At 51.7% G+C, this 12821-nt stretch overlaps 1 protein-coding gene across 1 annotated transcript; it reads right to left on the minus strand.

Annotated features, from left to right (window-relative positions):
• Nucleotides 1-1088: 1088 nt before the first annotated feature.
• Nucleotides 1089-11863, minus strand: Tob2 (transducer of ERBB2, 2). Its single transcript, XM_052748421.1, has 2 exons — nt 11092-11863; nt 1089-4812 (listed from the first exon to the last, which is right to left on the minus strand). The coding sequence occupies exon 2, from the start codon at nt 4717-4719 to the stop codon at nt 3673-3675; it is 1047 nt and encodes a 348-aa protein (XP_052604381.1). The 5' UTR covers nt 4720-4812; nt 11092-11863; the 3' UTR covers nt 1089-3672.
• Nucleotides 11864-12821: the final 958 nt, after the last annotated feature.

Here is a 12821-nt window from a genome sequence, read left to right on the forward strand (position 1 = left end):
TGTTTGGCTTCAGTTTTCTTTTCTTTTTGGTTTTTCCAGACAGGGTTTCTTTCTCTGTGTAGCCCTGGCTGTCCTGAACTTCGTAGACCAGGCTGGTCATAAACTCTGCCTCTCAAGTGCTGGGATTAAAGGAATGTACCCCCCCCCCCCAAGCTGGCTTTGAGTTTTCTAGCTATAGTTCATGTTTGGGTGGGGACGGCTGTACTGGCTTGTCTACAAAGTGTATCTATACAGAACTTACCCACCTTGCCCCAAGTTTTTCCTCCCTGGTACTCAGTTATAGTCCTTATCTATGAGATGCCACACCTGTAAAGGCAGGCGCCATGGTTCCTCCTTCACAGGGCCTGACACTACCCACCCCTGATGAACAGAGTCAGACAGGACTCAAAACCCCAGCTGACCATTTACTAATTTTGTGAATTTAGGGAAGCAACCTAACTTGCAACCCACTTCTAAACTCTAAAATAGATAAATGGCTTGACCACTGGGCTGCCATGAGGATGAAATGATTCAGTGACAACCTTCAGACACCCTGCCCAGGTGCTCCAGGCAGTAGTAATGTGCCCTAGGTTAGGAAAGGAAAACCATGTCCCAGGACAAGGAAGTGGCTGCCTTTGAGCCCCTGGCTTAGGCAAGCACCCCAGCTGGAGGTGGGGCTGAGGGGTGGCGGCACTGACTGCCAACCAAGTGCTAGGCTGATGAAGAGAATCTGTTTTGAAAGGCCCACACTACAGGGGAGGGGGGTATAAATACCAGATCCAAGCAGGGTGGGGGGCATTCTTATCTTCTTCCTCCAAGGAACAGGTGGCTCCGAAACAATCCTCCCAGCCCCTGGCTGGACCCCACACAAGCTGAGGGACAGAGGAGGGAGGGGTGGGAGGTGGCAGCTCCTAACCCAAGAGAAGAGTGTGAAGTATGGAAAAGGACTGTGGTAGTGGGCACACCAGAGGGAGATGAGGTCAACTGTGTCTACCCAGAGGTGCGTCACTGTGAGGGTGACTAACAGTCTCCTGAAGCCCACAGCAGTGGTCATCTCTCTATTCCAAAGGGACCCCAGAAACAAAACAAGCCAAGAGTAAGCAGGAGGCTATTATATATCATGCTTTTAATACAAACTTAAAAAAATCTGGAACAATATAAACTGTACAGATTTGATCAATCTTTGTTTTGAAACTAAATCTCTAAACACACCAATGTCTCATTCCAAAATATTGCACAACGTTCTGAATACAAAATGTCTTGATTGCATTCTTCCTTCACTAGAGAAAAAAAGGTCATCGCCCTGCTCCCGGGCTCCTCTCTATGGCTGCCTCAATGCCTATCCCCACCCCTAGGGAGAGATGCTCCAGCATCAAGAAAAGGACAGCACTCTGGACTGACAGCTGACATTCTTTTTTTTTTTTTTTGGTTTTTCAAGACAGGGTTTCTCTGTGTACTTTTGGTGCCTGTCCTGGATCTTGCTCTGGAGTCCAGGCTGGCCTCGAACTCAGAGATCCGCCTGCCTCTGCCTCCCGAGTGCTGGGATTAAAGGCGTGCGCCACCACCGCCCGGCTGGACAGCTGATATTCTTAACAAGATAATCCACCTTCAGTTTTGCTCCTGGGTGAGAGGGATAGAGAGGATGGGGAAAGGGAGGAAAAGGTTTTATGTTCCTATTTTTTAAAGTTTGTTTTTCCTGAAAAAATATTGGTTTCTCTCCTTTTTAAGAAAAAATCTTGAAAAGAAAAAAAATTACGTTTCTTACATTAGAAATATACATATATTATATATACCTCTTACATTTTACAAATGTAGCAAATTATTCAATACAAACGGACACCAAAAAATGTAAAAAATAAAAAAAAAGTTTTTCTACGAAACCAGGTAAATTAGTGCAGAGTTGTTTTTTTCTTAAAAAAAAAAATAAAATTGAAGCAAAAATGCCTAGATTTGCGATGAGACACTGAACTGGGCCAAGAGCCCAGTGCAGAAGTCATGTTCCTGAACACTCATTTTTCTTCCTACTTCCAAAGACACAGGGGCTGGGCTCCAATCTCCCCATGTGTGGAAACAAGCTGGCTTGGGTGCAGGTGGTACCAGTGTGCATGTGGAGGAGGGGCTGGAAACGGGGGTAAGGCAACACCCAGCTTGTCCCAGAGAGGTTCTTTACCCAGGACAGTCACCTGTGTGGGCGCTGAGGATGAAGGAACAGGAGGCCCAGAATGGGCAGGCTGGAGAAGACTGGGGAACAGATGGTGCTGGGCTGAGAACTCAGGGCCTTGCCCTGCTGGGGGAGGTAGAGCTAGTGCCCAATGCAAGGAGAGGGGGTTGGCAGTGTCTGTCTGGGCTGAACTCACTGCCACAGCAGTTCCCACTGGGAGTCCCTGGGGAGACGGGAGGAGGGGGGCCGGGGCTTCTCTTGTCTGCCCAGGAGGTCACAGCTCACAGCATCAAGGTCAAGTAGTGCTAGGTGAGGGCAAGAGACCGGAACCAAGAAGTTCTCAGACGCTGCAAATGCATTTACACCTACAACCCCAAATCACAAAGTCTTAATTCAAGGCTCAGTACTGCCCACCACAGGCACCGACTCCCAATTCTCTCCCTGTCCCTACCCTGGGCTAAGGTCACACAACAGTTGCTGAAGTCTAGGGACTCCTCTTAGGCATCAGGTTTGGGTATTCTTCCCGCCCTTCTGAGATTTTTTTTTTTTTTGGTCAAAAACAAACGACAGAGCAGCTCCCTCTGCAGTCTGGCAAACCAGTTCCTTATGCAGTGCTTCCCCGGGAGCTTCTTAGGCTAGCCACGTGTCCCCCCACCACACACTGTCCTACAGCCTTACTCACGGACAGTCGACCCTGGGCCCATCCCCCAGCCCTGTACATAACTAAGCACTGTTGCAACCCAGAATCACACTCGCAGAGGGAAGTTCCACGTGGCTTGGAATCCTTTAGAACACGACAGCAAGCCACACACACTCACAGGCATGAATGCACACACAAAAACACATACACTTACCCCTACCTCTATTCTCTAACCTAACCTCGGCTCAGGGAACGCTGCACTGGAGAAAGAGGCTACATATATCTTGTCCAGGCCAGGAGGGGGTGAGGGATGAGGCCACAGGACAGAGAAGGATTCCAACTAGAAAAGGTGCTACCCTCCCTATAGTCACAGACATTAGCTTTGGGGGGGGGGTGTCAAGGGGCCAGTCAGCAGCTCCCTGTGACCCAGACTGAGGGGGAGTTGAGGCCATGGACACGGGGCCAGCCTCTCCCTGCTCCAGGGGCTGTCTGGTTCCAGCTGCTGCTCTTCTTTCCCTGTGAGCCTGAACACACCAAAGGAGCGTGAAGGAGGGAGGGGGCAGCAACTCACATCTGGACCATTCTTAGCCCAGGAAACCACCAATTAAAGATGTCATAGAAAACTACATATAACAACAAAAAAATTACAAAATCCAAACCAACCAAATGAAATGGGAGGCAGGCAGGAAAACAGTCAGGGCGGAGATAGACACGACGTCGTGCTTTGGGAGCCCCTCCTACTCCGTGCCGCGGTGGCGGCGGATCTTTTTCCTAGTTGTGAGAATGAGAAGATTGGAATCTTCTGTACAGTTTTCTTTTCCTCTTTTGTTTGGCCTTTCCTTTCTCTGTTCTGTGGTCGTGGGTGCTCCTGGCCTGGCAGACAGGAAGATGATCAGTTGGCCAGCACGACAGGCTGGAAGGGCTGGTTGGGATACTGCATGGTGTTCAGGTTGTAGCTGAAGCCTTCTACGAAGGGTGTTTTCTCTAAGAGGAGGCTGTTAGCGCCACCTCCGAACACCTGAGACACATCAAAGCTGCTGCTGTTGCAAGTGCCAGCTCCACTACTCCCAAAAGGGGCCGAGGTGCTGTTGCCCTGGCCGTCCGCCCCATCAAAGAAGAGGCTGGGTGAGCCGCCGCCGCCGCCGCCGTTGTACACAAACTCCTTGGCATTGGGTGAAAGCTGAGACTGAGAGGCCGGATTGGCTGTGATGAAGTTCAGTGAATGCATAGACAAAGAGAGGCTCTTGTGCTTCAGCAGGTTATTTGTGGGGGAGCGGGCCATGCGAGGCTGCTGCTGTGGTGGCTGCTGGCCACTCGCCCCACTGCCAGCCACACTTACACCACCTGATGCCCCACCGCCCTTCTTCATCTTCGTGGAGCCAAACTTGGTGGCAGCAAAGGAGGCAGTAGTGAAGGTGACAGGCTGGGCAGACCGGGGGATAAAGGTGGGGCTGGGCGACTGGCCAAAGGACGGAGACGGAGAGCTGGACAGGGAGCCGTCCTGGCTGCCGATGGGCACAAACACCTGGGCATCAGGGTTGAAGCTGCTCTTGATCTCCTTGTCTAGCTCTGGGGCACCACCACCCTCACTGTCATCCAGGTATAGGATTTTCACAGTTCCCTTCTCACCAATCTGGTAGGACACCTCAAAAGGGTCAATCCAGACACTCAGCTCTTCGGGCACATTGGCACGCACGTCCTCCACTGCTAGACCACTGCGCTTGGCAGCCAGCTCCACCACGGGGTCTACCGTCTCCCCAATGTGGACACAGCGGAAGCCAGAACCCTTCAATGGCTTCTCAGGGTACCAGTGGCCTTCATACTTCTTTTTCAAAAGCCGCTCTAGTTCCTCCCCAAACAGGTCTGCCCGGCGCCGGGGCAGCTTGTTGTATAAATAGGAGATGATGAAGTTTAGGGCCACTTTGATCTCCAGCTGCATGATCCTCTCTTAGGCAGAGAATCAGCACAGGGCTCGTGCACAGGCCAAGGGCAGTGTCGGGAGTAGAGGAGTGACCCTGGGATCCAGAGGGTTCTGGGGAGTGAGAAAGAGGGAGAGGAGCATGGTGAGTACATATGCAGAAAGGCACCCAGCATACACTACCCAAGTCGTGCCAGTGTGGTGACCAGTGACAAAGCACAGACAGAAAACCACCAGCTTTTGACCACACAGATCCAGTGGTACATTCCTTCCTTTCTTTTTTGAGTCTATATAGCTCTGGTTGGCCTACAACTCACTATGTAATAGATCAGGCTAGCCTTGAACTTGCAGTGATCCACCTGCCTCTGTTTCCCAAGTGTTGGGATTACAGACATGCACGATCACTCCTGGCTTGGGACAGATCCCTTCTTTCTAACCTCATCAGTTCCCTCATCAGTGGCCTGAGGTTCAAGGATAAAGCTCTCCCCTATACTAGGTACTTAGTAGGCACTTAAAATAGGAGTGCACTGTGCTTTCTACAGTTGTGGGAATTCAGGACACTGTCGAAATGACATCAGATAACTAAGGAATAAAACTAGGCCCCCAATCCAGCTGGATGGAAGAAGGCCCTTGCTGTCTCTGCAATGTCTCCCTCAAGGTGTGCCCCGAAACTGTCAGATGCTGAAGAGACCTAAGTTTCAAATGATAGCTGCCCCCATTAAATTGAAGGAGGTACAGGTCACTGGACATGAAGGCACACTGCCAACTTTCCAATGGGGCTTGGCCTCTAGTCACATCCATCTGTCACCCTGGACCCCAGAGGTGTGCAAGCTTTGGGGCTCCGTCTGAGTTTACAGAACCAATTGAAGAACTTGGTAGTGTGGCCAGAGCTTGCATTTCCATCCGGCCTCAGTAATGGGACAAAGGCATGATCCTCCAGGAAAAGGCAAAATCTGTCATAAGCTCAATCTGTCAGCTCACAAGGGAACTGTTGGACCAGGGGCGCCTAGGGGAAGTGCAGGAAGCGGGGCCTTGGAGGTTGGCAGGGCATTAAGAGAAGCAGCAGTGCGGCCTGAGGGAACCTCCACAGTTTCTGGCAAGGTTGAGAGTGACGAGGACGGCAGAGGGAAGAGAGGGAAGAAATTTTCCATCACCCTACAGCTTCCAGCTGGGGACCCATCATCGCCCAGTCTCCCAAGGACTGTTTGACCACCTGTCCTCGGCACCAGGTCAGATTATCAAGTGTCTGGAGAAGCCCGCAGAGGAGGCAGGCCAGGATAAACACTCAGATTGTTATTTTGGGATTCTTAGCCAGATCCCACTGAGGTCAAAAAGCTTTATTCCCTAGGTCTGGGCAAGCCTCATGTTTCAGGAAGGTGATCTGTGAGGTCCTGGGAGTCCAAAAGGAACTCCTGCTTGGGGAGAGACTGAACTGGAAAGGCTCCCTCTATGGAAGGTGAAGCCAGAGCATGTCTCTAGCTAGACCTTTGGACAAGGCCATGCTGCTGAACTCAGCAGAGACAAGGCTGACCAATGACCCACACCAAGGGTGTCTTCTGTCCTGTGTGGGACTCAGGGCTGGATTTTGATTCATGTTCTTTCTGTTTCCCAAATGAAGTCTAACTCTAGGTTTGAGAATCTTGAGTTTTCTAAACACTTACTGTGACAAGTTATCATGTTAATTCTCAGGCCTGGACCCAGGACCCTTATGGGGCATGCAGAGAACAAATCTTCAGGAGACTTGTGGGGTGCGGACACCCGAGAAGGTACCCAGAGTCCATCTACAGCAGCACATAAGTACCCCATTTAGTTACCGTCAGTCCAGGTCTGAGGAACAGAAGGGGGCTGCTGCTCAGCATTCAGGGAACCCCAATTTCCCCTGTAGCCCGGCCTCCAAACAGGTCTGCTAGTCTCTTCAAATATCTACTCGCGACCAAGATAGATTGGTTCTAGAGTCCTTTTCAGTTTAAAGAGAGAAGAATAGTTTAAAAGAGTAGGGGATGGCGCACGCCTTTTATCCCAGCACTCGGGAGGCAGAGGCAGGCGGATCTCTGAGTTCGAGGCCAGCCTAGTCTACAGAACAAGTTCCAGGACAGCCAGGACTACTATAGAAAGACCCTGTCTCAAAAAAAAAAAATAAGGGGCTTAGTTGATGAGGATCAGATCATTACCAGATGCAAAGCTCAAAGCTAGTTATTATACTGTGGACCTTCTCCCATACGGGAGCACAGGCTTTTCTTTTGTGTGTCATGAGTGGAGGCCAGAGATACAGGTTTTTATGTTGCCCATGCTGGCTTTGAACTTCTAGGCTTGAGCTAGGCATGGTGATGTGAGCCTGTAAACTTAGCACTTGAGAGGTAGAAGCAAAGAAAACAGGAGTTCAAGGCCAGCTAAACTAAACCAAGAACTCTTATGTTCAAGCAACACATGCCTTCTGAGTTGGAGGTTTAAGAATAAAGGTTCAAGGGGCTGGAGAGATGGCTCAGCGGTTAAGAGCACTGGCTGTTCTTCCAGAGGTCCTGAGTTCAATTCCCAGCAACCACATGGTGGTTCACAACCATCTGTAGTGAGATCTGGGGCCCTCTTCTGGCCTGCAGGGATACATGCAGACATCACACTGTATATATAATAAATAAATAAATCTTTAAAAAAAAAAAAGAATAAAGGTTCAAGAGGCTGGAGATATGGCTCAGTAGTTAAGAGTACTTGTTGCTCTTCCAGAGGTCCTGAGTTTGGCTCCTAGTACTCATGACAGACAGCTCACAACACTCTGTAACTCTAGCTCCAGGGAATTGATGCCTCTGGCCCCCTGAGGTACCTGCACTTATGTGGACATACCCACATAAAGATACACGTATCTATGTGTAATTAAAAACAATAAGTTAATAAAGAATGGAGGTTTGAAACTATAGAGGTCCACTAAAGGTGTCTAACATGAGGAGACTAAAAAGCTGTTAAGAAAGTTGGCATCAGGTCTCAAGAAGAGGCGTACAGTTAAAGGTTGTGTTTCCAAAGAGTTTTTTGGGAAACTAAAACAGACTCAATGTCAACACGACACTTTCTTCAAGGCACTGCAGAGCCTCTAAAAACGTGCCTCTCAGTTACCCTACCCAGAAGGGCTTCTACACCTTTCTAGATGTCCTCAGATCTTGCTGTGTAATTGCTTCCCAAGTTATAACCCCTGAACAGTACAGCCTCAAAATGGGAACATTCTAAATGTAGGCCAAAGTCATTGGGAAATAAGCCTCTCACCCCGAAATACAATGGAACCACTGTCATCATCCCTGCCTAGAGAACCAGTATTTGCAGCATAGGCAGCTAAGGCTGTACACCAATTTATACCTCAGTGGTGTTGCTGCACAAACAAGGAAGCATAATGCTCCTTCGCCTCTTTAACTGGAGAACAGGCCAGGCCAGATGACTAGAAAGAGCGTCTCTGCTCTATCAGCTCAGACTCTAATTTTGACTTCAAGAAGCTTATGGAGCAGAGGATTAAAGTCCTGGTACTAGCCTGTCTTCAGCTAAAGATAGGAGTGACCATTTGGCTGAGTTTATTTTTTTAGGAAGCAATGGACAAATTATAGTGCTTATATATAAAATATTTATGGAAGTGTGATGAGATTAGAAAGCTTAGAAATAACTACCCTTCAAAAAAGGAACAAGCAGATTTGTTGAGCAGCTGCCGAGGATTCAGACCTTTTTCAACAAAACACTAGAAAGGTAACAAAAAAAAATAAAATTAAAATTAAAAAGAGAGAGAGAGAGACGTTAAGTAGCCTAGTGTGGTGCCACCTGGGAGGCAGAGGTGGCTCTCTGTGAGTTCAAGACCAGCCTGGTCTACCTGCATAGTAAGTAACAGGCTAGCCAAGGCTATACAGGGAGAAACTGTCTCAAGAACACAGAGTGTGTGATAGTAAAACCTCATTTCGACAATGTACTAAAGAGCTGCAAGTGAGCTAAGGTGTGCAGAGCCTGTAATTCCAGCAGAGAAGGCTGAGGCAGGAGAGTCGGAAGTTCAAGGGCAACCTGTGCTATTATACACACAACATATATGGAAAACCATTTTCTGTCCCAATACTTTTTTCCTCCTTCCCTTCAACCTCGGCCACGGGTTAAACCTTGACTCTGATCCTTTGTGCTGATGGGTATTTTAGTGTTTAGGAGAAAGACAAAACAGAACACAGAAGGAGCAGTGCAGCTACACAGAGGCTTCACCAACGTTGATTCCAGAGAAACTAATACAAATGCAAAACAAGACTTAAAAAAAAAAAAAAGGATTCACATTTTAGAAAGGGAAAAATAAGGGTGAAGAATCTCCACTCCCCCACCCTCAATTCAGGTATCTCAAATTCCCAACATCCTGCAATGAATCAATCTCCAAGATTTAGGTAAATGTGTGTGCAGGAGCGTTTTAACACAGTCAAGAGGCGAACAGCCACCGTGGACAGAGAACCAGGCTCAGGCAGCTCCCCAGGGATCAGTCCTCAGTTCTCATCCCCGAGGCAGGAGCCCAACCGGCAATATAGGTTGCAGGACTTCCAGGACATGTGCATCGGGATTAGACCCTGACACCACCTCCCTGACAGCCCGGACCACCCAGGCCAGACCAGAGTCCTGTCTAGGGCAGGGCTTTCTGGGGATCTCAGGACCTGAAAGCTCGCCTCACCCAAGGCGGCGCCGCGCTCAGCACTCTGGGAGCCGTAGTCCTCAGGCCTCCCGGCGCGGGCAGGAACTCGTGACCTACTTTTCGAGCACACTACACTTCCCTGCGCACTATGCGAGGACCCGGCCGGCTAGACCGCGCATGCTCGGCACCAGGAAATGGCCAAGGGTCCGAAGCCGAGGAAAAGTTTCCGATGCACATGCGCGCTGCGGCGAGTGGGCGCTCCCCCTCCCATCGCCGAAGACGTTTGGCATAAATCTGCCCATAAGGCCTCTCACCGGCTCTCCTTTCTCCCCACGTCCGTGTTCAGGCTCGACTCCAGTCACTCTCCTCTTTCCCTTCACGACCTCCCAAGCCTACTGAATAGGGAGCTCTGCGACTACGGGGGCTTTTCCTGGGTGGAGCAGGTGGGCTGGGATAGAGGGCCGCCCCTCTGGCTCCGGCCTCTTGCACTGAATGGCCGGTCGCTGTCTAGGGTAGCTAGCTGTCGGAACAGTGTATTCAAGGAGAAACGAGCCCTCTTCACTTAACACCCAGTAGGCTCGGCTCCAGCATCCCCACAGTCAGGAAGGGAATGGCAGGAATTGGCTCCAATTCTCCAGTCCTGTCGGCCAAAGAAATTCCTAGTTAAGCTGTGGGGAGGCGCCCCGTCAACAATAAGGCCTGTGGGATCCAAGCCTCACCCCACTTCTAAAACAAGTCTGAGAAACCGGACCCAGGTAAAGGAAATGGGAAAAGGTTCCCAGACAAGCAAGCAAAATCCGTACATCTGAAACCTGGACAGGTTCTAATACTCCCTGGGTCTCCTCCCACTGCAAGGCCTACCCTAGGACCAGACTTACCAGATCCTCTGCAAACCCCCCCCCCCCCTGCAGGGTGTTAAAGCTCCTTAATCCTTCCTCCCACACCAGCTGTTTTCCCCAGTGCTTAAGTGAGGCATGGGGGCAGGCGCTCGAGCAAGCAACAGGGTTTTTAATTGTTGTTGTCAGGAAATCAAAGAGAAACCCACTCCTGGAGTAGGGTGGATAGAAAGGAGAAAAAAAAAGGTAAGAACTGTCTGCTGATCCTTCAGCCTGCTCTGGGAGGTTCTGGTTGCTCCCAGGGGAGAGGAGGAGTACGTCTTGTTGACTGTCTCTCTGTCCATTCTCCCCTTTCCCTCCTTATATTTTGGTCAAGGGCGCAGTACATACTCCCTGGATAGAAGGGGAAGTTCAGGAATAGGCGAGATCAAACAGAATACACTATCTGATAGGCTCTTTGGGTACTTTTTTCCGCCCACACAAGAATATAAAGAACTCAACCGGCAATAAATTGTTCAGCGATCCAAGGGCAGTCTCCACTAACCGGCCCGGTCACCAAAAAGGGGGTGATCTCCATCTCAGAGGTCCCAAAGAGCCAGAAACAAACTGTGTTAATAATCACCGCCCGGATTTCCCTCACACGGGAAAAGCAGCAGAAAAACAAGGATCGAATCCCCTTCCTTCCCCTAATTTATTTAACGCAGACCGGAGTTTGGTTTCTTTGGGGGCACAAGGAAAACCTAGTGGGTGAGGCTTAGAGAAATGGGGAAGGAGGTCAGGGAGCACACTCCGCCCAGGAGAGAGCCGCCTTCGGAACTAGGTACCCCAGGACCCAAGTGATGGGAGAGCGACCCAGAGGCGGATCTAGAGGGAGGCGGCAGGGGAGTGGGCCAGTGTGGGCGCCCCCCGCCCGCACGCCCGCGTACTCACTCGGGTCTCCGCGACGGGGCTCTCTGCAGGCCGCGGGACGGAGGTCTCTCGCCCAGCCTCCCCGGCGCCTCGAGGCTGAGGGCCACGGTGTCCTTCTACGTCGTTGAGGGGGACGAGGACCAAGTTCATGTGATTCTTTCCGCTGTTCTTGGAGGTCGAGGTCGGCGGCGGCGGCGGCGGCGCGGGGATGGCGGGCCCGAGGATGGCACCCGTCACGCGGTGGATGGAGGCCGGCCCGGGAGGTGGCCGGCGGGCAAGTCCTGTCCTTCTGGCCTCTCAGCTCCAACGACGCTCAGCCCCAGGAACCAGCACCTTCCCGCGCCCCGGCCCGAAGTGAGCAAAGTCAATGAAAAGTTTCACCCTCAGCAACCCTGCGCACGGATCTGCTTTCCCCACCCCTGAGTGATGCGTCCCTCCGCCCAGCCGGGGCGGGGCTGGGACTCTTTTTCCTTCCGTGAGGCCGGGACTACTTTTCTTTCCGTGGCTTCTTTAACCCCTCCCTAGCAGGCCAGTTGTGGTTTGGTTTCCCAGCTAACAACGTGTGGAGTAGTAGCGATCTTCTCATCGCCGATCCTCCAGACCCCGCCCTGCCGTGCCCTCAGTGGGGCTGATCGCCCTCATGGTCCATCTGAGCGCCTCCGCACCCGATTTCTTTTCTTAAGGCTCCAAAGCAGTCTGAACTCTCCATGTACGGTTTTCACCGGTGTAGACCAAGCGCAGGGAGGGTAGGGACGAGCCTGAGACACAGCAGGCCATCAGGGATCAGTCTCGGATACAGTGGATGTCGCGGGGAGGGGCTGGCGTCGCCGGGCCCCCCCGAGGGCTCTCGCACGAGTCAGCCCCGCACCAGCCCCACCTCCCACGGTCCCCTGAGACGGTGACGGCGCGACTCTCCAGTTCTGATGGTCCCCGTGGCTCGCACTCCCCGGTTCCGATCTGTTCTAAATTTGGAGAGATGGGGCACGACGCCAGATCTAGAACGGTCTGGATCTGAACCAGGGCTAACCAGAGTTTACTAGCGTCGCCCTCCTGGTGGGGACAGGGAAAATTGAAGGGAAGGGAGGGGAGGGGGGCAAAGAGATCGTGGGCCAGAAAAAGGAGCGGAGCACCAGTGGACCATGCACTCTCATCCTTGAAATTTGGGTTCTTAAACGCCAGATAAAAGCGCTGGCTATGCGCGACCGTGACTCCCCTACTGCGGTCCTCGTTTTCTTTCTTTTTCTTTTTTTTTGTTTTTGTTTTTCGAGGCAGGGTTTCTCTGTGTAGCTTTGCGCCTCCCTGGAACTCACTTGGTAACCCAGGCTGGCCTCGAACTCATAGAGATCCGCCTGGCTCTGCCTCCCAAGTGCTGGGATTAAAGGCGTGCGCCACCACCGCCCAGCCTGGTCCTCGTTTTCTTACGGGCAGGGTGCCCCCCCGCACGGGAGAGCACGAGAACCACGCTCCTTCTAGCAATAGCCTCAGTCGCAGAAGTGCCAGCCCTGGCAAGGTGAGCAGGGTGTTCAGCCCGACAGCGCTGGGCGGCGAAGCGTGGCTCACCTGGGCCCCCGGCTCGGACTTTCCACTCTGCGCCTTTGTGACAGTGCGGGCTCAGAGATAGGGGTGGTGGAATCTGTGGTGGGTTGAAGTCACAGGAGGACTGGACTGTTCTGTTCAGACCACGAGGCTGGAGGACCGCTGGCCGTAAGTGCAGCCTTTCCACCCCCACCCCCACCCCAGTCTCAGGTCGC

This window comes from Peromyscus californicus, unplaced genomic scaffold, assembly GCF_007827085.1.
Source record: "Peromyscus californicus insignis strain IS unplaced genomic scaffold, ASM782708v3 Scaffold_20__1_contigs__length_68692818, whole genome shotgun sequence".
Lineage (NCBI taxonomy): Eukaryota > Metazoa > Chordata > Mammalia > Rodentia > Cricetidae > Peromyscus > Peromyscus californicus.

What these genes read in the sequence shown, in the direction of transcription:
- Tob2 (XM_052748421.1), bottom strand. Translation starts at nt 4,719, where the DNA reads ATGCAGCTGGAGATCAAAGTGGCCCTAAACTTCATCATCTCCTATTTA.